A 23,385-nucleotide genomic window follows, 5' to 3' on the forward strand; every position below is an offset into this window, starting at 1 on the left:
CTTGTCATATGAACATATTGAAGCCCCTTGAAGCAATTGCTGTTGTGATTTGGAACTATGTAAATAAAAAGACCGAATGTTCAATTCAATTCAGAGAGGAGCCTACAAAGCTTTTCCCCTCCCCCACCTCGGCGCCTCAGACCATATCACTGTCATGCTAATGCCTGCTTACAGACCGCTCGTTAAAACCACCAAACCGGTTCGTAAGCGGATACAAGTGTGGCCAGAAGGGTCTTCGGAGGCTTTACAGGACTGCTTTAACACCACAGACTGGAACATGTTTAAGCAGGCTGCCACCTATAACAACACCACTGACCTCCAGGAGTACGCAGAGACTGTTACTGCCTACATCAACAAGTGTATTGAGGATGTAACAGTCACGAAAACCATAACTGTACGGGCAAATCAAAAACCATGGATGACAGGAGAGGTCTACAGGCTGCTGAAAGCTCGGAATGTTGCCTTCAGAGATGGTGACGAGGCGAGCCTGAGGACAGCTAGGGCCAACCTTTCCCGTGGCATCAGAGAGGCTAAGAGACAGTACTCCAGGAAAATATCTCATCACTTCAAAGACAGCAGAGACTCACGGAGCCTGTGGCGGGGCATTCAGACCATCACAGATTACAAGCCCCCACCACAGACCTGTGATAGCACTATCCCCCTGCTGAACGAGCTGAATACTTTCTTTGCTCGCTTTGAAGTCCAAAACAGCACCACTGCACAGAAGACCCCACCCCCTCCTGGTGACCAGGTGATGACTCTGTCCCCGGACAGCGTGAGGAGATCCCTCAGCAGGATCAATGCACGTAAAGCTCCGGGTCCTGACAAAATTCCTGGTCGTGTACTGAGAGACTGTGCAGTGGAACTCACTGATGTCTTCACAGACATCTTCAACATATCACTCATCCAGGCTGTCGTCCCCACATGTTTTAAAGCCACCACAATCATTCCGGTTCCAAAAAAGTCATCTCCCTCCTGCTTTAATGACTACCGTCCTGTTGCACTTACTCCCATCCTGATGAAGTGCTTCGAACGACTAGTCATGAAACACATCAAGACTGTCCTGCCCCCCTCCCTGGATCCCTTCCAGTTTGCGTATCGGCTCAACCGATGATGCCATCTCCACTGCACTCCACTCAGCACTCACACACCTGGACAAAAATGACTCATATGTTCGAATGCTGTTCATAGATTTCAGTTCAGCATTCAACACTATAATCCCCCAACAGCTCACTCAAAAACTGGTCCAGCTGGGGCTCAACACCTCACTGTGCAACTGGCTGTTGGATTTCCTCACCGGAAGACCTCAAGCAGTACGGGTCGGCAGTAATACATCCAGCACCATCATTTTAAACACGGGGGCCCCGCAGGGATGTGTGCTGAGCCCCCTCCTCTTCACTCTGCTGACCCATGACTGCACTCCATCATATAGCTCCAACCTCTTCATCAAGTTTGTGGACGACACAACGGTGGTGGGTCTCATTAGCAACAGGGATGAGACCGACTACAGAAGTGAGGTGAGACGCCTGGCCACGTGGTGTGTTGACAACAATCTCTCTCTGAATGTGGAGAAGACGAAGGAGATTGTTGTGGACTTCAGGAGAATGCACACCCAACATGCTCCTCTGACCATTGACGGAGCGTCTGTGGAGAGAGTGAGCAGCACCAAGTTCTTGGGTGTGCACATCACAGAGGATCTCTCCTGGACGTACAACACCACAGCACTGGCCAAGAAATCACAGCAGCGTCTCTTCTTTCTCCGCAAACTAAGAAGAGCAGGAGCACCAGCCCATGTACACTTTCTACAGAGGCACCATCGAGAGCATCCTGTCGAGCTGCATCACTGTGTGGTTTGGAGCCTGCAATGCGTCCTGTCATAGAACCCTCCAACGCATAGTGAGAGCTGCAGAGAGGATCATTGGTGTCTCTCTCCCCTCCCTCCAGGACATTTACAGCACCCGTCTCACTAAAAAAGCCCTTTGCATAGCGGCTGATCCCACACACCCAATGCAAAGCTTCTTCAAGCTGCTGCCGTCAGGGAGGAGACTGCGGAGTCTCCAGGCCAGGACCAGCAGACTGAAGGACAGCTTCATCCATCAGGCTGTCAGGAAGCTTAACTCCCTCCCGATTCTGCCCCCTCTCCCCTCTTCTCCTCCATGGTCTCACTGAACTCTGTCACACACACACACACACACACACACACACACACACACACTCTCTGACTCACTCACTGGCCTGCACCAGTTACCAGTCACTTTGTGGAGCATTGGACTGCCATTACCTCATAAGACTTTGTTGTTATACTATCTCTTACCGTATATTACTAAATCTCCATTTGCACTATTTGCTTATTTGCACTACTCTGCCTGGTTTACACTCAATGTCATTTACCCTTACCTGAATATTGTATATTGTATATTGCATAGCTTTCTTGTTAAATTGTATTGTATTTATTAAAATTTTTACTTTTTAATTATTTTATTTGCATTTTTTAATCACTCTCTTATATTTAAATGTTCATATTTAAATGTTCATTTGCTATTTCATCTAGGGTTTGAGAGTAACGAAATTTCTATTCTCTGTATGTCCTGTACATGTGGCAGAATTGACAAATAAAGTTGACTTTGACTTTGACTTTTGACTTTGAATTCCAAACAATGAGGGGAAACAAACACCATGACTGGGACGGTTATGTACTTTAACATGACATTATAGTACAGCAACTGTGTTCTCACTATGCTGCTTCACATTATAAGGTAGATACCCTACATAGGTTTTTAGCAAAGTTATTATGTAATGCGTGAAGCTGGCTGTTGTTACAAGTATAGGTTAGATGACACTTCTGGGACTAAAGTGTACATTATTAATGCAATGTGGCTATTGATATTATGGAAGTCTGTTATGCTATGCGTCATCAGAAAAACATTCCTGATGACATTATGTGCTCAGTCATCAGTTTCAGGTCATTTTGAATAAAACAAAATTTCAGTTTGTAAATTATGGTTATTATTTAGGGCTGGGTATCGTCACTGATTTCTAGAATCGATTCAATTCCGATTCACAAGGTCCCGAATCGATTCGATCCACGATTCGATTTAATTCGATTCGATTCAATTCGATTTGATTCTAGGAAATTTTGACAGTCAGATATATCATAATTCATATCAGTACATTTACATATTTTTGTATCTATAAAAAGGAAGCTGACACACGCAAGACTTTATCAAAGGTGCGAGCATCACAGCAGATGCCTTTGTGTCAAAGTAGCTGAAGATAAAACACAGAAAAACATGAAGGTGATTTTCCTGGCCTGGGATTTTATAAAAATATTCTGCAGTACATCAAAAACGAAAGAAAACCATTAATCAACACATGAACATTACCTCTGAAGTTCCAGCGGTTTTCGTAGAGACACGGCTAAGAGTTTTGCATTTTGCATAATTTTAAAAAGTTTAAATTTGTTCAGTATTGAACGGCAGAAATTAGGTTTTCTTTTCGGAAGTATATAAAACGAAAAAAAAAAAAACGTCGGCCGACAGCGCTGTAAACAACGGTAGACCTGTGCGTAACAAGTAGAGATGGCACGATACCACTTTTTTATGTCCGATACCGATACCGATATCATAAATTTGGATAACTGCCGATACCGATATGAATCCGATATAGTGTTTTTTAATAAACAAAACTGTTTTTTAAATATCTTGCTGCATTTTGTATAAGTTCATACTCAAGTTTAAAACAACAACTACACTAAAGCTATTCTGTTATACCTGTATGCAAAAAAAAAAATTCATAGTACAGCAATACTGATCAATCTAATAAACTTAAACCTACACCATCCTCCCTATTCTGGTATTTTAAAGAGTACTTAGCATAAATATTAAGCAACCTAACTAATAGGGTTCCAACTCCCAGCAACAACAAAAATAAATAAATAAAAAATAGGGAACCACCCCTCACGCTCCACCTCATGATGCTTAATCGACGTAATCAACCTTAATTTGATGCAGTGTGAAAAAAAATGCACAGAAATCAATTATTTTTCAAGAAATATTAAATAGATTCAACATCTTTCTTCAACAAAATTGCAGACTGCACAGATGGTACCTTCCCAAAGGAAAAAGTACTATAGCTTACTAGGGTATATATATTAGACTTAATAGTTACTATATACAGTAATTGACTTCTATTCATTTTACATCAAATTAAAACTTTGGGTGTAAGATAATTATTTATTAAAAGCTAGACATTTTAAATGAGAATAAGAAAGAAAAGTATGTCTTTGTGCCCCCTTTTCCCTGTTAATGCCCTATCGGCCCCCCTGGCTAAACTTTGCTAGATCCGCCCCTGCACAGTTACCAGCGTCAGCTACGTAGAAAAAGATCCTCGAGTAGAAAGTAATATTAAATAAATTCTAACAACAGCTGATCAAGCTTAAACGTGCTGCTGTTGTTTATCCGCTGGTTTCCTCTTTCTGGTGCAAAGTGGGCCAAAAGCAAACTAGAGACACGGACTCGCGACAGAAAAGCCGATCAGCTGATCGTTAAGCAGTTTCATGATTGAAGTAGCAGCAAGAAGAGGCAGTCGCTCCATATATCGCTTGTTAAGCTTAACGCAGGAATGCTTTACAAACATTCAGAGATGGACTTACACACTTGCTTTACTTCTCTTGGGATAACTTTGTCGGAGATGAAATGCCGGGTTGCTAGCGAAGCTCCAAATGCTATCCAGACCACTGACAGGTCGGCATGCCACAGCCGCTCTATCACGTGATGCATACTGCTCCGACGTGCTAACGTTCTGAGGTGAGTTATGGTGTGTTGCAAGTTTTGTGAGGTGCTTTCGTGATATTTAATGGATCGGATTACATTTTTTATTTTTCTCCGATATCCGATCCAGTAATTTAGGTCAGTATCGGACCGATACCGATACGTAATATCGGATCGGTCCATCTCTAGTAACAAGCAAGCGAATAATGAAGAAAACAGATTTTTAGACGGAAACTGTTGTTGAAGTACAGAGAGCTGTGCATCGTGGTCGAAGCAAAACAGCAAAAGTCAGAGTGAATACATGACGATGTTTATGTGAAGCGTAGTTTGGATCTTCTTTTGCTGCTGGTTCGGTCAATATTGTTTGGAGAGAGATCAAACTAACAGCTTTAGAATCAGCGCATAAAGGGCGTGAACACAAAGCGTGGACCAGCCGACAGATCAGAATCAGCGAGCTGTCGGCTTTCAGCCCCGACTGTGAGAAAGGCGATATCTAACTGATTCTGATCCGCAGGTTGCGCTGTGTGTTTAAGTCTTTGTGCAGAATCCGTGTTCCTGCTCTCATTTACTGTCTTAGCTGTTTGGTGGTTGTTGAAATTTGGGGGATTTCACCAGAGATTTTGGCATTTCGGGCAAAATAAATTTATATTAAAAAAGCGATTCAGGATTTTAATGAATCGATTTTACGTTATCCAAGCCAGAATCGTTTTTAATCGATAAATCGATTATAAAAACCCACCCCTATTATTATTAGAGTACAAGTTGACAAGCAATAAATATGTAATGTCTTTGATAGTATTGTCATATCCATTCCTCATTCGCTATATCCACTTTCAAAATCCAAGTTGATGGTGAAAAAGCTCAGCTCAGGTTTTTATAACATACTGCTTCACAAACCAATGAGTAACATGCATGCCGAAATCTTTTGTAAACAATCTGTGAATGTTCTCCAAAGTTAAAGTGAAAATGTATGAGAAAACTTACAAAAATATTAAAGAAGAGGTCGCTGACACTCTTTGGTCATTCCGTCTCAAAACAGCATATTTTTAGAACATTTCTTGCTTAACTACCTCCATTTTCCATTTTAAAAAAACTTCATGGTCCAAGATTTGAGCATATATAATGACTGCAAACTTCTATCTTCATATATAAAATACTTTTTAAAATATATTACCATCAACATGAATCAGAATCTGTAATTTGGGAGAAAAATGAAGTTTTATTCAGCATGACTCGAAATGAATGGCTGAGTCTACAGACTAATCAGAAAAGTGCCAACAGTATATAAGTCCGAGGACCATTTCCCCACAGACCTCCAAAGAATGTCTTTTAACAACCACAGGTATCAACCCCTGGTGGCTTCAAAACAGTGCAAAGAAACTTTATGCTTCACATTAGCCAGCTTACAGTTGGACATTTTGTGAAAACCATATGTAGGGTCATTGGCTAACAATATACAGAACTGTGAAGCCACTCCTGCTGTGAATTGTTGCTCTATTTAAAAAAAATGATTTGAATTGAACATTTTCATTGGCAATTGTAATTTAACTGTTGTTTTTTCTCAGTAATTGATTAGAATTTCAGATTGAATAATTCAGTTATTCCATTACATGTAAAGACTCTGCCAACGCTCCTCGTGCCAGCATTTCACAGCAGAGATTCTGCATTTTCATACTCCTGCTCAGTCACAGCTCTGCCCACGTCGTCATAAAGTCCATCTGCTTTCTGAGGGAAGACCAGAAAAAGATGTAACACCTGTAACTCTTCATGCTGTTGAAATGTTTCAAGATATGGAAAGTTTAAGTTTACCTTAAAAAGGTGTTTTTTTGTTGCTATGAAAGAAAAGTCAGAGAGTTTAGTGAACCCACCATGGTTACATGCTACAACACGATGCAGTGACCATTGTTTATTATTCATGAAATATTAAAACAAGCGCTAAAATTCTTACATTGCAAAATGGTTCATCTCACGCAGCACAAATATCTTCCCTTACCATCATTTATTATCTGAAGGACTCATTAGAAGTGAAGAACATAAATGAATAAATGAAGGCCTGTCTCTACAGCTGATGGTGAAGAACCTGAATCCAGAATGTGCAAACAAAGATTTCATCTGACTAATTTCATCAAACATGATATTCTTAATTTCATTTTCAGCTGTCATGGTCTAGGTCGTTGACCCCAAGTTTTGAATTTGGGAGGTCTTGGGGTTTGTTCTCATTTCTTTTTCCATATCTTTGTATTATAATTCTGTTGTCCTGTTCTATAGGTTTTTTTTTTTTGGTTCATCCTAGGTTAAGATGAGATTTGGGTTGGATCTCCATAGTCTCCTTCTTTTCTTTTTTCCTGTGCCTCTGAGTTTCATTATCTCTATTTTTGGTTTCTTGTTTGGTTAACTTAGTTTCCCTTTATTTCCATTCTGTGTTCCTTATTAGGTTAGGCAATGTTTAGTTATCATCTTTTGTGTTTCCTTTCTTTCCTCCCTAGTCAGTCCTGTCTTTGTGTGTTTATTCTCCTGTTGCTCTGTCAAGTTTGTTATTTCCTGTTTTATTTTGATAGTCTTCTGTTTCATGTGTATTATTTTCAGTTTTGCTTCGCCTGTCTCATCACTCAGATTAGTGACAGCTGTGTTCCCGCCTGTGGCCCGTCTCCCTGGTTATCCTCATTGGCTGTGTCCCAATTCAGAGACCGCATGCATGGAGTATGCATTTTGAGACTCCAAATGTGCCGTCGATTTCCCCAAACATCAAGCGTCGTCCGGTGCACGCTTCGTGGTCCCATATATCCCACAATTCATAGAGCGGCGGTGGGTGTGGATAGTTTTGCCGCAAAACACGGCAGACGGCAGAAGCGGAGCGGCCGAAGAGTGAATATCATGTCACTTATTTATGTGCGAATGTTTAATAATGAAGAACATCAAAACATTACTGTTGGCCACATGTCGGCAAAGTTATGTGACATTAGCGATGTTTGTACTTTCAGCGTTAACTTGGTTTAGAGCCTTTACTTTAAAATATACACCGTTCAACAGTTGACCTTAATCCTACAGAGAATGTGATGATTTTATGGATAATTAAAGTCAGTCATATATCCACAAACACAACAAGCTGAAAGTCAGTGATGCTGCTCAGTTTGCAGTCCTGAATCACGGCACAAGCAGGATTCCCTGCACTGTTAATGTTAGCTATGTTATATTGCTGCCTCTGTTCGGTGGTGTCGAGCCAAACGGACTTTAACGTGTGTTTGAATGAGCTGACGGTTCACTCGTTAAGCTGAAAGAAAGATGCTTTAATCACAGGAGTCACACATGTGTCCACTGCACCATCTGGGAACTCTTCTTGTTTCGTAATAACACAAACACTAAATCGTCCTTCTCTGGTGCTGTTTTGTAGTGTATACACCTGAGACTGTCACCTGTCTGTCTGTCCTGCACTCTCTCCCCTTTTCTTTCTCTCTGATTGTGGAATAAAAGTATGAACATGTGTTTATAAGTTACACTTGTGTTTGAATCCTGCAGCTTATCACACATTTGATTTCCATGTGTGACAACTGCAAGTGTCCAGAGTGAGGACAGACTGAGGGACCCACTGCTGCACATCATCTGTGAGGCTTTGCACCCCTGATGAGCCACCAGGACAAACTCAGCAGTGTGTGAGGAAGAGGAGGAGGAAGAGCCAGCAGCAGCTGACAGATGGAGAGAATAGACAGACTGTTCCCTGTTTGTGAAGGACTGCTAGGAAAGTTTAAAATAACTAATTGTCAGTCCTGAATCAGTCTTATTAGGTAATGTTCAAATAATTTTATCATTCCAGTGTTTTCAGTGTGGGAGAAAGTACTCAGGGCCTTCAAGTTGAACACTATGAAAGGCAGCAACAAGTTTAATGTTCAGAAACCTAAAGTATGTATCAGCAGCAGAATGGAGCTAAAAATAAATGTTTGTTTCAGTTCTATGAAGCTTTGAGTATTTTGTAGCACTGCTGTGTTTGTTGCATCATATTGCTGTAATTGTTTATATGCTTTATATATTCTGAGGTATTCTATAAGGATGTTATGTGTTTGTATACTTTCTGCCCAGTTTGACCCATTTAGCAGAAGCCAGCCTGTTTAAGGCTCTGATATCTATTCTGTATGACTTAAAGCAGTTATGACATGGTCTGATTTTCTCACCCAATAAAGGGATATTTAATATATCAGCCTACTCTTCATTCTATCAGAAACAGTTATCACAGCTCGTACATTTTCTTTTTACACATATATGTAAGCATTGAGCCAAATGTAATAATGCCAACATATTAAACAAACAATATTTGTCTCTTATATATAATACATCTATATATACACTGTCAGAGATACTTGTCTTTGAGTGAAGATTTAAGGTGATAGGACATAAATAACTGCAACTTGAATCTTTGACACAGAGTTCAAGCTCACTGCTGTAATATATCCTGTAATATATATATATATCATAATAATCTGACAATAAATATAATATTGGCCATATTATATTTACATTACCACAGTGAGATGACTTTAGTCTCATGCACAACATTAGCTAATTGTTATTTACTAACTAATCTTGAAATGACTGTTTAGTAGAGAAATGAAGCCCAACAATCAGGTTTTACAGTCCTGTGGTCTCAGCCTCAGATACTCAACTGATCAAAGTGATGTCATGAAAAAAATTAATGACCAAAAAAACACTTTTTCTCCTTCATTTCTGTCAAACAATGCTGTATGAAACGTTTCTCGCGGTTAGTATCATGGTTGCGAGGCAACCTGAGCAGCACGACGAAGGCTAGACCGTACCATTTCACAAGCCTCTCACTTCCGCACTTCCCGTACTTATAGTACGCACCGTACGTAGTATGCATACTGCACGTATTCCAAGCGTGCGGTCTCTTAATTGGGACACAGCCCTTGTGTATATATTCCCTGTGTTCTCCTCCGTTCCACGTTGTGCTGGCTGTCTCCATTCTCCAGATTAATGTCTACTGTAATTCCAGCAATAAAGCTGTGTTTCTGAGTTTAGTTCCACCTGGGAGTGCTGCATTTTGGGTCCTACCTGCTTCAGACAGCATTTTAATGACATCAACCAAACATAAGAAGACCACCACCAGAAACAGATGTTTGTGCTGAACATTATCAGTGTAACTGCTGGTTCTTACATGGCGTTTCTCTACTTGAGCACTTTATATTAACACGCACTTTTTTTCTATAACTGAGTACTTTCATTAACATTCATACACTGGAAAGTAACTTGTGGTTTAGTGTCTTGCCCAAGGATGCTTTGGCATGCAGACTGTAACAGCCAGAGAACCACCAACCTTCCTTCTGACTTACATCCACCCCATCCATCCATTCGCTTCCGCTTATCCTTTTCAGGGTCGCGGGGGTGCTGGAGCCTATCCCAGCCCCGTTTAGGCATTTAAGACACATTTGCATCTTTTAAAAGCTCTCATCCCACATAATTTGCAGAGGTGCCAAAATTAAAGTGATTCTTAAAAATATGATGTATACATGAATGATAATATTGTAAAACTGTTCTTTTTGTTTTCTTTGTTTTTAATATATCAACAGCTCTAAGCTCCACTAAAAGTTAACATGTATAAATCTTTTAACTCTCAAAATCCAATAAATTGCTGTGTTGTTGTTGTGCTCCTGTCTTCCTTCCCTCTTCCCAACTGGTCAAGGCAGATGCCCGCCCCTCCCTGAGCCCGATTCTGCAGGAGGTTTCTTCCTGTTAAAGGCGACTTTTTTCCTTCCTGCAGTCGCCAAAGTGCTTGCTCATAGGGGGTCATGTGATTGTTGGGTTTTTCTCTGTATGTATTATTGTAGGGTCTATCTTACAATATAAAGCACATTGAAGCCACTGTTGTTGTGATTTGGTGCTGAATAAATAGAATTGAATTATAATCTGAAAGGAATGAGAACAGGATGGATGGATAGATAGATGTTTTCTAAGTTTTATACTTCATGTAGTTGTGTCACACAGCACAACTTTTCTAACTTTAGCTTCAGTGCAATAACTGTGTGTCTGTTGTGGTGAGGTATAAAAATATCTTACTTTTCAGGTACATGCGGGTAAGTGTGGTCACTATGGGCAGCAGAGGGAGCAGAATCCAGCGAATTAAGCTCCAGATATATGAAGCAGTAGCTGCAGGGGGTTTCAGAAAAAGCATGTGGTTTGTATACATGTTGTGAAGCCCATGAGCACTATAATGACATTTACTTGCTTATCCACATTTTTGGCACTAGAACAGGGAAACTACTGACTTGTCAGTGTTTTAATATCTGTTTGCACATCCAGCTGACACACTGCAACACAAACACTATGTTACTAACTCCACTTTGGTCTCCACCATCTCCAGAGATTAATATATGGCTAGTTATGTTTACCACCTGGCCTATTATTAATTTATGCTAATCTAACCAAACAAAATTTGTGGTGTGCAAAATTAGGAACTAATCCCAGAAATCCTAGTTAACACAAAGTGCTGAGCAACAGTCCCAAATCTTAACTGGGCTTACAATCATAGAAAACTATGACTCCCATAAATACTCATATTAGAACATCACCTTTTGTAATTTTTTAAATTATGAAAGCTTAACATGCACATAACATTGAAATATCATCTTATGCTTACAGTTGTGGATGTAGCCTTCAGCCAGCTTGATGATGGTGCCATTCCTGCTCAGCAAACCACACCAGTACACTCCTTGTTTGTGGTTTGGCTCCAACACTTCCACAGTGAAGGAGCTCACATCCTGGGTCACCTTCAGTTTCCCTCCATCCACCAAGCGTTCACTGTGACTGAAGGTGAGGCCGGTGCAGCACTCGGCAGAGTTCTGCTGACACCAAACCCTCAGAAGGCTCTTGTACTTCACTTCATAAGGACATGTCAGCTTCTGCCAAAACAATGCCTCACAGGTACCTGCACAGTGACATTGTTTAGGTGTGGAAATAATTTTTAAATTTTTTCTGGGGCTCCACTAAAGTTTTCCTCTTGATGTTGGTTGTTTTTCACTCAGTTTCATTCCAGTACTTGTAGATATTCATTTGAATAGGAATGGGGTTTTTTTTGTTTTGTTAAGCCATACTGTTTCATACTGACCTGTTAATACTCATGTACTAAGATATATTAGTAATAGCCAGTACTAAGTAATACAATAACAATACTCTAAAAGCCCACATAAACAGATTACAAGATAAAGTACAAGTTGATAGTTTATGTTTATTCTTTCTCACAGTTTTAAATAATAATAATATCACTAAATGTAATTATGCAAAAGAAATTGTGTACCTCTAAATGATAGAAGATAATTTTCCTTCATCATATACCGAATGGCACTGATGCATAGTTTAATCTACTTCCGTTAGTGGCTCAGACAGGCACTATAATAATCTACAAAAACAAATATTTAAGCTCTAAGATATGATTTCAAGTTCTCTGTAATGATGATGTGTACGCTTACCTGTTGCCAAAAGAAATACTGAAATCAGAATATGCATGATCCAAACACCGAATCTGATTATACTCAAGTCTAATTTATTAAACAGGAAGAGGTGCTTTTAATGGCAACTGACAGGAAATATTTGGCCACAGAGATGTTGCCTGCCTTTCATGGTGAGGGGATGATTTACTTGATACTTGAAATGTGCAATTCACTTGTATTTTTATTTTTATTCCTATTTATTCTATTTATCCCCTTCGTATATTTTATTTATATATATGTGTGTGTGTGTGTGTGTGTGTGTGTGTGTGTGTGTGTGTGTGTGTGTATATATATATATATATATATATATATATATATATATATATATATATATATATATATATATATATATATATATAAATATTATATTCTGTAACTCTGTAACTTCTGTCGGTGCTGTGCTTTTGGAAACCGAATTTCCCAGAGGAACCCACCCGAGGGATTAATAAAGTTTTATCTTATCTTATCTTTAATCCTCAAGAGAAAAACTTCGTTCTAACTACAACCTGGTGGATTTATGTGTCTGTTTATTCACAAGTTTGTCGGTAAAAAAAAAAAGAAAGAAAGAAAGAAAGAAAGAAAGACAAAAAAGAGAAAGAAGAAAAATAATTATTTGGCTTTTAATTTGAAAAATGAGTCAGTACAGTACAGTACAAGTCAGTATCGACGTTTGCCATTGGTCCTTCTTTCAGCCAATGGCGCAAACTTTTGTAGGCTCGTCTCTCTCTCCGTGTCCACGTGAGTAGCGTGGGTTAGCTACTAGCAATAAACACATCATGGTAAGTTAAAAAATTGTAAGGTTTGTGCGAGCGTTAATTTGTGTTTTAGTTTGATACCAAAAGGAGATTGTAGAGGTCGAAGCTGACACAGAAGCCAGGCTCAAGGCGGATGTACCGAGCGCATTTCCCCATCCGAGTGTTAGCACGCATTCACATAGAGCCATAGAGCACAGCAGTAAAGTTCTGTAACTGGTAATGTTGAAATACTAGAGTACTGTTTAAACGCTTTATTTCGTTCCAACTGCGTTTTCTGTATCGTCACAGGCTGGTGTATAACTGGGAAAAATAAACCCACGAAGCCTATGTAATGAGTGAAAAAAAAAATTGCTCGTTGGTCAAGAAGCGTGAGTTTTCTAATCAAAACAAAGATAGCAGCTCTCAGAAATATGACATTTTGTGCTCACTTTAGGAGTGTCAGAAAGAAATAATTGAGAATTACGTGTAACCTTTAGTGAATTCTCACAAATGTGTCATTAAAATGTGACTGATGAAGATACAATCTTGATTGCCAGACACAGAACAGTGAAGGGAGAACCCCTGTAGGTTATTAAATGTGAATTAACGGGACACTGTATGTGCTTTTTTTTTTTTTGTAACTGAACTTTTATGTCTGTGTACCTTGAAAATAGAACATAGATAAAGTGGGGTTTATGTTCAAATGCCAGGGTTTTTGAGAATTGTTTAATCATTTATGTCACAGAGTTTAATGAAATAAATCCACAGACTCTTCTGTTCTTCTCAGTTTAAGGAGTCTGTTCATCAGTGTCATTTGAAGTCATTTGTATAAATAAATTACTGGGTAAGTCTACGGAGAAAGGGACTGGATTGAATGTTAAAATTAGAACAGTAACAATCACAATGCACTTTTAGTCGTTGTAAAATCAGCATCTGTTTTTGTTTTGTTTTTTAATTCCAAAAAGAGTGTCTTGGGTTTAACTCCCAACTCCAGGGGGTTATATGAAGTTGCTGCTATTATTGCGCTACTTTTCATTCCTTTTAATCCAGGTTAATGAGCTGAGTGAATTGTTAGTGGCTTCCTCATTTTAAAATTTCTCCAAGTTAGAGTAACTGCTTTTAGATCCTTAATTATATGGGGTGGCTGTGGCTCAGGAAGTAGAGCAGGTCTTCTACAAATCAGAAGGTTGCCGGTTTGATCCCTGGCTCCAGTCCAGACAACGTATCCTTGGGCAAGATGCTGAAGCTCGAGTTATGAAACACTTTAAGTGCTCAAGTTAACTAGTGTTATATAAGAACCAGTCCAAAGTGACCTTAATTCAATTTAAATTATCTTTTTTTTACTTAAGTAAAATTTTTACTGTAGGAAGATTTAAGCATAGACCTGTTCAGATATGTTCAGTCTTTCTACTTATGTGTCTGCCATTATGTATTAAGTTTTTACGATTATAAGTTATTTCTAATTTCGTCTTGTTTTCTCACTAACTTTCGACAAAGTCCCTTACCCATTTTTCCTAAGTTGTGTGAGATGTGTAGACATGTTCAGATATTGTGGCAAATGTCATTTTGCAAGGTAATGTCATTATGTTAAGAGGCCTGTCTTTGGAGTAATTTGGTGTAATGTTTGCGTAGCTGCGTCGAGAGGTGAGACTGAGGCGGGAGTACCTGTACAGGAAGGCACAGGAGGACAGGCTCCGAACAATAGAGGAGAAAAAGCAGAAGCTGAAGGGTGCCCTCGACGGTAGGTTGGCGTGATCATTAAGATCCTTTTTCCAACTACATTTTGCTTGACCAGAGTTGGCACCAAAATGCTCTGACCACACAGAAGTAAAACATCTTTTACTTCTCTGCAGAAAATCATCTCCTTCCCACTGAGATACGCAAAGAAGCTCTTGAGCTACAGAAACTAGTGGAGTATGACGACGAAGGGGCAGAAGGCAAGTGTCGTGAATTCTTACTATCAGCAGCATTTTGTCAGTTTTCCTCACATTTTGTTCACTCATAAATTTTGGTGTTTTCTTGTGCGCGCAGGTGTCAGCTCTCATGTGGATGATGAGTATAAATGGGCTGGAGTAGAAGATCCTAAAGTCATGGTCACTACATCCAGAGACCCAAGCTCCAGGCTCAAAATGTTTGCCAAGGTTAGATCACTTTCTGAGCACAAGCACGTAGAGGCATCTAAAACCTCAATGACAGAATTAACACAAAACATTTACTACAGCACATATTTAATGGCATGTGCAGTTATTTCAACCCTGGTTCTTCATAGTTTTCAGAGATGTTTCTGTATATTACAGATGAAAAATGGAAACGCATGAAAAATTGAAAGAGATGTTTTATAATTTCCAAATATAGAACAACGTCTACAGGGCTCGCAAAATTGCTAGCCCGACGTCCCGGGGCTAGCGATCTTGCCAGTCGGGCTACCAAAATCTATCTCTGCCCTGCCCGTCGGGCTATCATAGAAAGGAAAAATATATGTCAATGCTTTTGCATTCTTTCGGAAATGTAGCTGGGTAATTATGTCATTGGCATCGGTGAGCCACTGTCAATATGTGACATATTGAAATCGCGTTTGAATTTGCGCTTGTTTTTTGCTTTCACTTTGCAATCGCGCGAACTGTGTATAGAGAGCGACAGCACTGATCTGTGAGTGATGATAATTTGTGCACCAATTCCTCTGACATCGTCTTATCAATCGTTAGCTTACTATGCAAACATGACAAGTGAACTCTCCCGCAGCAAGCTCAAACATGTGAGAGGTTGATCGCGCAGAGAATCGCTGAGCGTTATGTGAGTGCCTGTGTAAAAGCAGCAGGATATATATTTTAGTTCTGCTGAGCCAAATAAGACAGGTCAGGGTGAAGAAGTGACAGCCAAAGAAAAGCTTACTGCAAAACGGAGAAGTTATGACAAATCAGACTATAAGGCAAAAATAAAGTGCAGCTTTATGGTTTCATGGACAAAGAATTTCTGTGGCTGCAATATGACGAGCTAAATAACCAGGGGTGCACATAAGTGGTCCGCAGGTGCGCATTCGCTGTCAAAATAAAAAACGCGCACAAGATAAGAAGTTGCAACGCGTGTTTGCGTACATAAGATTTTCTGGAGGAGGACAGACATTTGTTTAGAACTCTTAAAGATGTCGAAGAAGCAAGCTCCTTTAAGCAATTACTTTGGTGTTCCTCCACCTCCAAACAAATGTCAGAAGGAGTCCGAACCACAAAAGAAGCACGTATTCTCGGAAAAGTAGTTGCAGGAGGTGAGCTGGCTTCAAACAAATGATGAACGCACAGAGATGTGGAGCAGAATGTGCCGTGAAAATCCCACTCTAGCGGACAAAAACAGTGCTTTTATATGGACGCAAACACGCGTTGCAACTTCTAATCTGGTGCGCGTCTTTTATTTTGACAGCGAATGCGCACATGCGGACCACATATGTGCACCCGTGTAAATAACATAATGTTCTGCCGGGTGTGTCGTTGGTTTTCCCTCGATTTCTGAGTCGACAAGTGCCTTTGTCACTGGGACCAGTTTTTCAGTGGAAATTTCAAATTCAGGATCTGACACAGACTGATTCATGTCCTACACAGTTCTTACAAGTTCATAGAAATTTCTGTTCAATTAGAACCAAGTATTTAAGCTGATGTTTGTAATTTTTATACAATGTTGTAATTTGTGTTTCAACAATTTTTTGATTATTGTTTTGTTTCCGTTACAATATTATACTTTAATGTATAATTGTAATATTGTAACAGAACAAAACAGGAAACAAAACATCAATCAAAAAATTGCTCTCTTTTTTATTCGGGCTACTTAAATTTATTTTGGGCTACCAAAAACTGAAGAGTCCCTGCCCGAAGGGCTACCAGGGATTTGAAATTTTGCGAGCCCTGGTCTAAAACCAAGGGAGGTCCAGTATTAAAGAATTTAAATGGAGTTCTGTGAATGAAAAGATAAATAGCACAGATAGTGCTAACTTAGAAATATGGTGTTACATGGTGCTTTTGTTGACATTTGCATTAAAATGTAAAAAATACTGATATGCAGGCTTATTGACAGGCTTCAAAACTCTTTGAAGGATACAACTAATTTTTAATCCAACAATTCTCTAGCCCCTCCTTGAGCCTGGTCCTGCCACAGGTTTCTTCTTGTATAAAGGAAGTTTTTCCTTCCCACTTTCGCCAAGTTTTTGCTCATAAGGGATTATTTGATTGTTTTGGATTTCTCTGTATTATTGTAGGAGCTATATTTACCTTACAGTAATATATATAAAAATTGATTGAAATTAAATTGAATATCTGCCCCCTTCTGAAATGATTGTCTGTGTAGGGAGCAGCTACACTCAAAAAGAGAAAAAAGGATGAAGGGTGCTTCTGTCTGTCGGCTTTATTTGAACGTGTGTGTGTGTTTCCATTAGTCTGTTGTTTGTTTGAGTGAAAAGGAGAGACAAGTGAGCCATTTAACATGTGAAAACGCGTAGTAAAGCTAGGCCTTAACCTCCTAGGACCTGGCGTCCACATATGTGGACATCACATTTTGGGTTAGACCACAATACAAAATTTTGCTCTTTCAAATTAGCCATACAGTGGCACAGTTGTTGTTTCTCATTTTGTTTTTGTACTCAAGAAAAATGCTGCTGTGTTCAGACACCAAATAAAGAGTTTTGCACATCATTACTTAATTGTGACTCACAATAGCAAAGAGAAAAAATGCATGCCATGAAAGAGTTCGGGTCTTAGGAGGTTAAGGAAAAAAGGTGGATTGTTCAGATTAATAGGTTCTTGTTGACCACAGTATCATATGCAGATATTGTAGAAATAGCAAAAACATATTGTAATAAAAAGTAATAGATGGCATGAAACAGCAAGTGTGATATATTAATAAAATTGAAATGACAGCTGCCTCCTGTAAGTGGCTACATGGTGCTAGTTGGACTCATAAGCCCCGTTCCCATTAGCACCTACTCGGATCGACTCGCCACGACTCGACTCGGATTGACTGGTTTTCCATTACATTCGGATAGTACCTGTTATGCATGGCTGTCGTCATAGCAAAGCATCCAAGCGTCCCACAAAGTAATTACTATGTGACACGGACGCTACAGCAAAGGTGTACACCGAGGCAAGAACATACCCACTGCTCGGTCTGTGACTTTTCGCCAGTCTCAGGGGACCACAGTGTTGTTTTTTGTAGTTATTTCCCTTGTTACTGGGATTCCAAAGTGGCGGTTCTGATGTTCGTGAATGAGATACTGTCATGACTCATCAAGTGACACTACTGACCAGCCAATCGGTGGCATGCAGCCTGACGACATCACATTTTAGTACCTGCTCAGATCGTTTGGAACCCAGGGCAAGCAGATACTAAAAAAGTACCTGCTGCCAGGTACTGTGACCTAAATGGAAAACCTTGAAAACTGTGGCGAGCCATGCTAAGTAGATACTAATGGAAAAGGGGCTTTAGTTCTGACAGATTTGGGTAGTTTGTCAGACCCCATAGTGATTTGTATTATGTGCTTTAGGCCATGTCCGCACTAATACGTTTTCGTTTGAAAACGCATCTTTTTCTCTCCGTTTTGGCCGTCCGTCCACAGATGGCGTTTTTGGTCAAGGAAAACTGAGCTTTTTGAAAATGCTCTCCAAAGCGACACACTTTAGTCATATGATGACCAATTAAACTAAAATAGTGGTGGCCTATCTTAATTATACAGCAGTTGTTTTGTTTGCTCTCAATTTTGACAGCCCTATTAAAGATTAATATCAGTTTGTACATGCTTCAGATAGCTTTTCTTCAAATTCTTTAATTCTCACTCGCTTTTGCAACTTTGTACTCTCGTGTTACTCACAGCAACAACTCCACCTCATTGTCAGTCCATTTAAAAAAACTTGGTGCTTTTCCTCGACATTTTGCCACAATGTTTCAAAGGGCTGGAAAGTAAATAAATGGCAGACAGAAATGACACAGGTCGAATCATCTTACTTTACACACATGCGCAGTACTGGAATGTAAGCATTTTAGGTTGTTTCAGTGTGGATAAACAACTCTGTGAAAACCATAGTGTGGATGCGGAGCGTTTTTAGACGAAAACACAGTTTTCAAATTCATCCGGTGTAGATGTAGCCTTAGTGAGTTTGTGATCTGTGCAGATGTGTGACTTTTTACACTTTGTCACTGCTCCCTGACATGCACACACCTCTTCTGCGCTGCTTTTCCTAATTTGGCCACATATTGCATGCCTTGCTGTAGTTCTGAGTTTTTCTTGAGGCTTGTGGTCGGTGGTAAACTCTTCTGTCTTCTGAAGTTTTTGCTCTCTTTTAGCTGCACAAATACAGACAGTGATGCTGTATAAGGCGCTGCCCCAGCTATTGATAACAACCTGGGGTTCGGGTTTTATATATTTAAAAAAAAAAGCAGTGTAGACCATGACCATTAAAAATTGAGTTGACAATAATACACGAATCCCATCTTGTATGTGATTCCAGGAGGTAAAGTTGATGTTCCCTGGGGCCCAGCGAATGAACAGAGGAAATCATGAGATCCCTGCATTGGTACAAGCCTGCAAAGCTAACAGTGTTACCGACCTCGTCATCGTGCATGAGACAAGAGGACAGCCAGGTATACTTGCTTTATTCACTTATTCATTTTGCTGCAAAGTCCACCCTCATTAACCCCACACTCAGTCATTTTGCTCTACAGGCAGGCTCAAATATGACAGAAACATTCAGTTCAGAAGAGCTTTAATGGTTACTCCCACTCAGCTTTCATGGGTATAAAGGACTATGTAGTTTTGTGTTCTGTATGCACAACATCCACCAACAGTGCTAAAACTGGTTGGTGGTTTCAGACCACATTGTACAGCTTGTTCATACATCCATTGCACATGTGCATTGCTGGTTTTTTTTTTTTTCTTCATTCTAGCTGCCCTATAGTCTTCACGTTAGGTCAACACTAGAGAAACAAACACAGTTTCTTTACCAATATGAAAACTCTGCACTTTTAAAATTTATAATGGAGTGTTTTGGGTTTTTGTTTAACTCTCAGTATTGACCATAATATTTGTTATTTTGCTTAGTTTTGTTTGTTCTTATATATTTACAGATGGCCTGGTGGTGTGCCATTTGCCATTTGGCCCAACAGCTTATTTCACTCTTTACAACGTGGTAATGAGGCACGATGTTCCCGACATAGGCACCATGTCTGAGGCCTACCCCCACCTCATTTTTCACAACTTCACCTCACGGCTCGGCAAGAGGGTGAGTGAGTGCTGGACAGCACATGCCTTGGATATTCTTTCTCACCGCTTGTTTGTGTGTACAACTAATTAATTCTACTCACGCAGGTATCCAATATCCTCAAGTATCTTTTTCCAGTGCCAAAGGAGGACAGCAGGCGTGTGATCACATTCGCCAACCAAGAAGACTTCATCTCTTTCAGGTGAGCATCAAAAGTGAAAATTCATATAAACAAAATGCTATTTGGGTTAAAGAGTAAGATATGATGCATTTATTTTTAACAGACATCACACCTATAAGAAAACAGACCACAAGAACATACAGCTGACGGAAGTAGGGCCCAGGTTTGAAATGAAATGTAAGTATGGAAAGTTACTGCTCTTCAGAGACTGAATTAACCATTGTTGACGTGGTTATATCTTCTCTGGAAATTCTTTGTTTTTCCATCTGTCACTACTTGATCTATAGCAGAAATCTGATTTGTTTTATACATAGGAGAAAGACTTTTTTTCCTGTCTTTACCTTTCACAATAAAAACCCTAGACAATGCATGGCTGCTGTCCTTACAGTAGTAGAGGGATTTCTTGTGATCAATGAAAGGTTTACAAAATTACATCAAAGCAATTTACACCTGATTTAAGGATTAAAACAACATGGTGTGTTTTAGTCCAATTTAGTCTGGTGGAAATTGTTTCAAATTGTGATTAGTTTGACTATGATTTCTGAAAGCATTGCCGAGCATGTGCAGTCATATTCATGAGAATCATGCTGCATAATGCAGTGCAGCCTCCGGGCCCGAACATCACAGCCATCCATGGCAGACACAGAGTTGTTCTGATTGGTTAACCTCTGCCCATTTGTACTTTTGAGAAACTCTTTTTATACCCATTCATATTACTGAGCTGTTGCCAATTCATACGGTTACCACTTTCTTTCCACCTCCCAAGTTTTTGAGGTATGTTGGTGCCATTGCTGCTTTAGTATTTTTCATGAAATTTACATTCTACAGTTTTTATGTACATGTAGTCTAAACTTTTTTGGAAGTTTAAAAATGTATAGTAAAAATATGTAGCTTCAATTTTTAATATAAATCAGTGTATTGTGTGTTGTGTAATGTATTGGATACTAATGTGCAACACCAGGAAGAAAAAAGATATTTTGATCTGATTGGAAGTACCGTATTTTCACGACCATAAGACGCACTGTGCTAAAAGGCGCAGTCTCAGTTATGTGTGCCCTTACTGTATTTAACACACACATAAGGCGCACTGGATCATAGGGCGCATACAAGTACCGTATGCGTATTTAAAAATAAAGCAGGAGCAAACCTGAGTTCGGTACCTTACTCACATTTTTATTACCAGTAATCGTCATCATCAACAACACACAAGCATACAAGTGTGCGTATTTAAAAATAAAGCAGGAGCAAAACAAAGTTTGGTACTCACATTTTTATCATCAAACCCATCGAAGTCCTCATCCTCTGTGTCTGAATTGAACAGCTGCGCTAAATCTCCATCAAACATGCCAGGTTCACTTTCTTCACTGTCAGAGTCACTTTCCGTGCCGTGCGGCTCCTCGGAAATGATGCCGGCTTTTGCGAAAGCTCGAACAACAGTGCCAGCAGCCATGTTAGCCCAAGCATCTACAATCCATTGGCAAATTGTGGCGTAACTCGCCCGGCGCTGCCTTCCACTCTTGGTGAAACTGTGGTCTCCATCGGTCATCCATCGCTGGATGTGTTTGTCGCCGATGTGTTTGCTGCAGTAGGAGCGGAAGATGGCCAGCTTTTCCTTATAATCCGCTGGAAGTTGCTGCGCTACCGTAGTCCTGGTCCGGATGGAAAAATGGCACCGTTTCATAAAAAGTGAAAGTGAAACTGCTTTTAGCCGAATGGTGACCTTCGAAACGCTTCTCCCGCTCGTTCTTTGCTCGATGATCGCCTTATGTCCACGGAAACTCAGCTGCGTTTTCTTGACCTGTCGGAGCTTGTTTTCCAGCTTCCTCCACTTGCGAACCATCGATTCATTAATCTTAAATTCTCTCGCCGCTGCTCGATTTCCATGTTCCTCCGCGTAGCTGATGGCCTTCAGTTTAAACTGTGCTTCGTAAGCGTGTCTCTTTGCCATTTTCAGGGTTGTTAAAACAACGGTGTCCTGCATAACGCACATACCTGTTCTTTTATACAGGTATGTGCAATAAAGTCAACGCACACACTTCACCCTTTAGCGTTCTCATGGTGTTCTCTACTACGTCCTCCTTACAACACAAAGGGCGCACTGCGCTATAGGGCGCGCCGTACTTTTTGAAGAAAATCTAAGACTTTTAAGTGCGCCTTATGGTTGTGAAAATACGGTAAGAGCATCAGGGGAAACTCCAGTTGTAGAAAAAATGGATTACTATCCTCTGCTCTGTACAAATTTTCTTTGGGCTCGTTAAATATTAACACCACGTCCTCTTTCTATTTAGTGTATATGATCAAACTGGGAACCCTGGAGAACGAGGTCACCGCAGATGTGGAGTGGCGTCACCACGCATATACACACACAGCGAAGAAAAGAAGATTCCTTAGCATTGAATAGGAACTGAGTCATCATCTGGAATTATAAAATAATATGTGATTTTTGTTAAAGGAGCATAACGAGGGATGACAAGTCCAAGTGTAGTCAACAGCTATGGATGTCTACAGTGATGAATAGGACAGCTGAGCTCAAGTAGATTGAGCCCTGTTTTTTATGACAACCCTATTTGTAGGGTTATATATACAGTATAAAGCATTGCATTCTATATGGTTATTCTAACTTTTTTATGCTGTTTTATAATAAAGAGTTTACTTGATCTGCAATGAGTCTCTTTTTAAAAATATATATATATATACCGGTGTGTGTGTGTATATATATATATATATATATATATACACACACACCAATCTGCCTTCGGGTCTTTGCCTTCTGCTCCTGGCTGACATTCTTTGTCCAACATATCTGCCGTCACTCTGTAAATGTCCAAACCATCTCAGCCTTGCTTCTCTAACTTGGTCTTCCAACCGCTCAGCCTGAGCTGCCCCTCTGATGTACTCCTTTCTAATCCTATCCACTCTGATCATTCCAGTGAAAACCTTCGCATCCTCGACTTCGCATCTGCCACCTCCAGC

General features: G+C 39.9%; 2 protein-coding genes across 2 annotated transcripts; one reads left to right on the forward strand and one right to left on the reverse strand.

Moving 5' to 3' along the window:
* Nucleotides 1-6,175: 6,175 nt before the first annotated feature.
* Nucleotides 6,176-12,472, reverse strand: LOC147316979 (uncharacterized). The gene is made up of 5 exons (XM_086312852.1): nucleotides 12,242-12,472; nucleotides 11,413-11,700; nucleotides 10,833-10,922; nucleotides 6,579-6,601; nucleotides 6,176-6,494 (listed from the first exon to the last, which is right to left on the reverse strand). Exons 1-5 carry the CDS (start codon nucleotides 12,276-12,278, stop codon nucleotides 6,417-6,419), a joined length of 516 nt encoding a protein of 171 aa, XP_086168978.1. The 5' UTR covers nucleotides 12,279-12,472; the 3' UTR covers nucleotides 6,176-6,416.
* A 452-nt stretch (nucleotides 12,473-12,924) lies between these two features.
* Nucleotides 12,925-23,076, forward strand: imp4 (IMP U3 small nucleolar ribonucleoprotein 4). The gene is made up of 9 exons (XM_086313529.1): nucleotides 12,925-13,041; nucleotides 14,629-14,737; nucleotides 14,850-14,933; nucleotides 15,028-15,137; nucleotides 19,482-19,614; nucleotides 20,098-20,252; nucleotides 20,339-20,433; nucleotides 20,516-20,589; nucleotides 22,701-23,076. The coding sequence occupies exons 1-9, from the start codon at nucleotides 13,039-13,041 to the stop codon at nucleotides 22,811-22,813; spliced, it is 876 nt and encodes a 291-aa protein (XP_086169655.1). The 5' UTR covers nucleotides 12,925-13,038; the 3' UTR covers nucleotides 22,814-23,076.
* The last annotated feature ends 309 nt before the right edge of the window (nucleotides 23,077-23,385 follow it).

The sequence above is a fragment of the Aulonocara sp. 'chitande type north' Nkhata Bay genome, linkage group LG12 (genome assembly GCF_057382095.1).
Source record: "Aulonocara sp. 'chitande type north' Nkhata Bay isolate Kocher_YH1m ecotype deep benthic linkage group LG12, A_spYH_male_GT1.1, whole genome shotgun sequence".
In the NCBI taxonomy this organism is placed as follows: domain Eukaryota; kingdom Metazoa; phylum Chordata; class Actinopteri; order Cichliformes; family Cichlidae; genus Aulonocara; species Aulonocara sp. 'chitande type north' Nkhata Bay.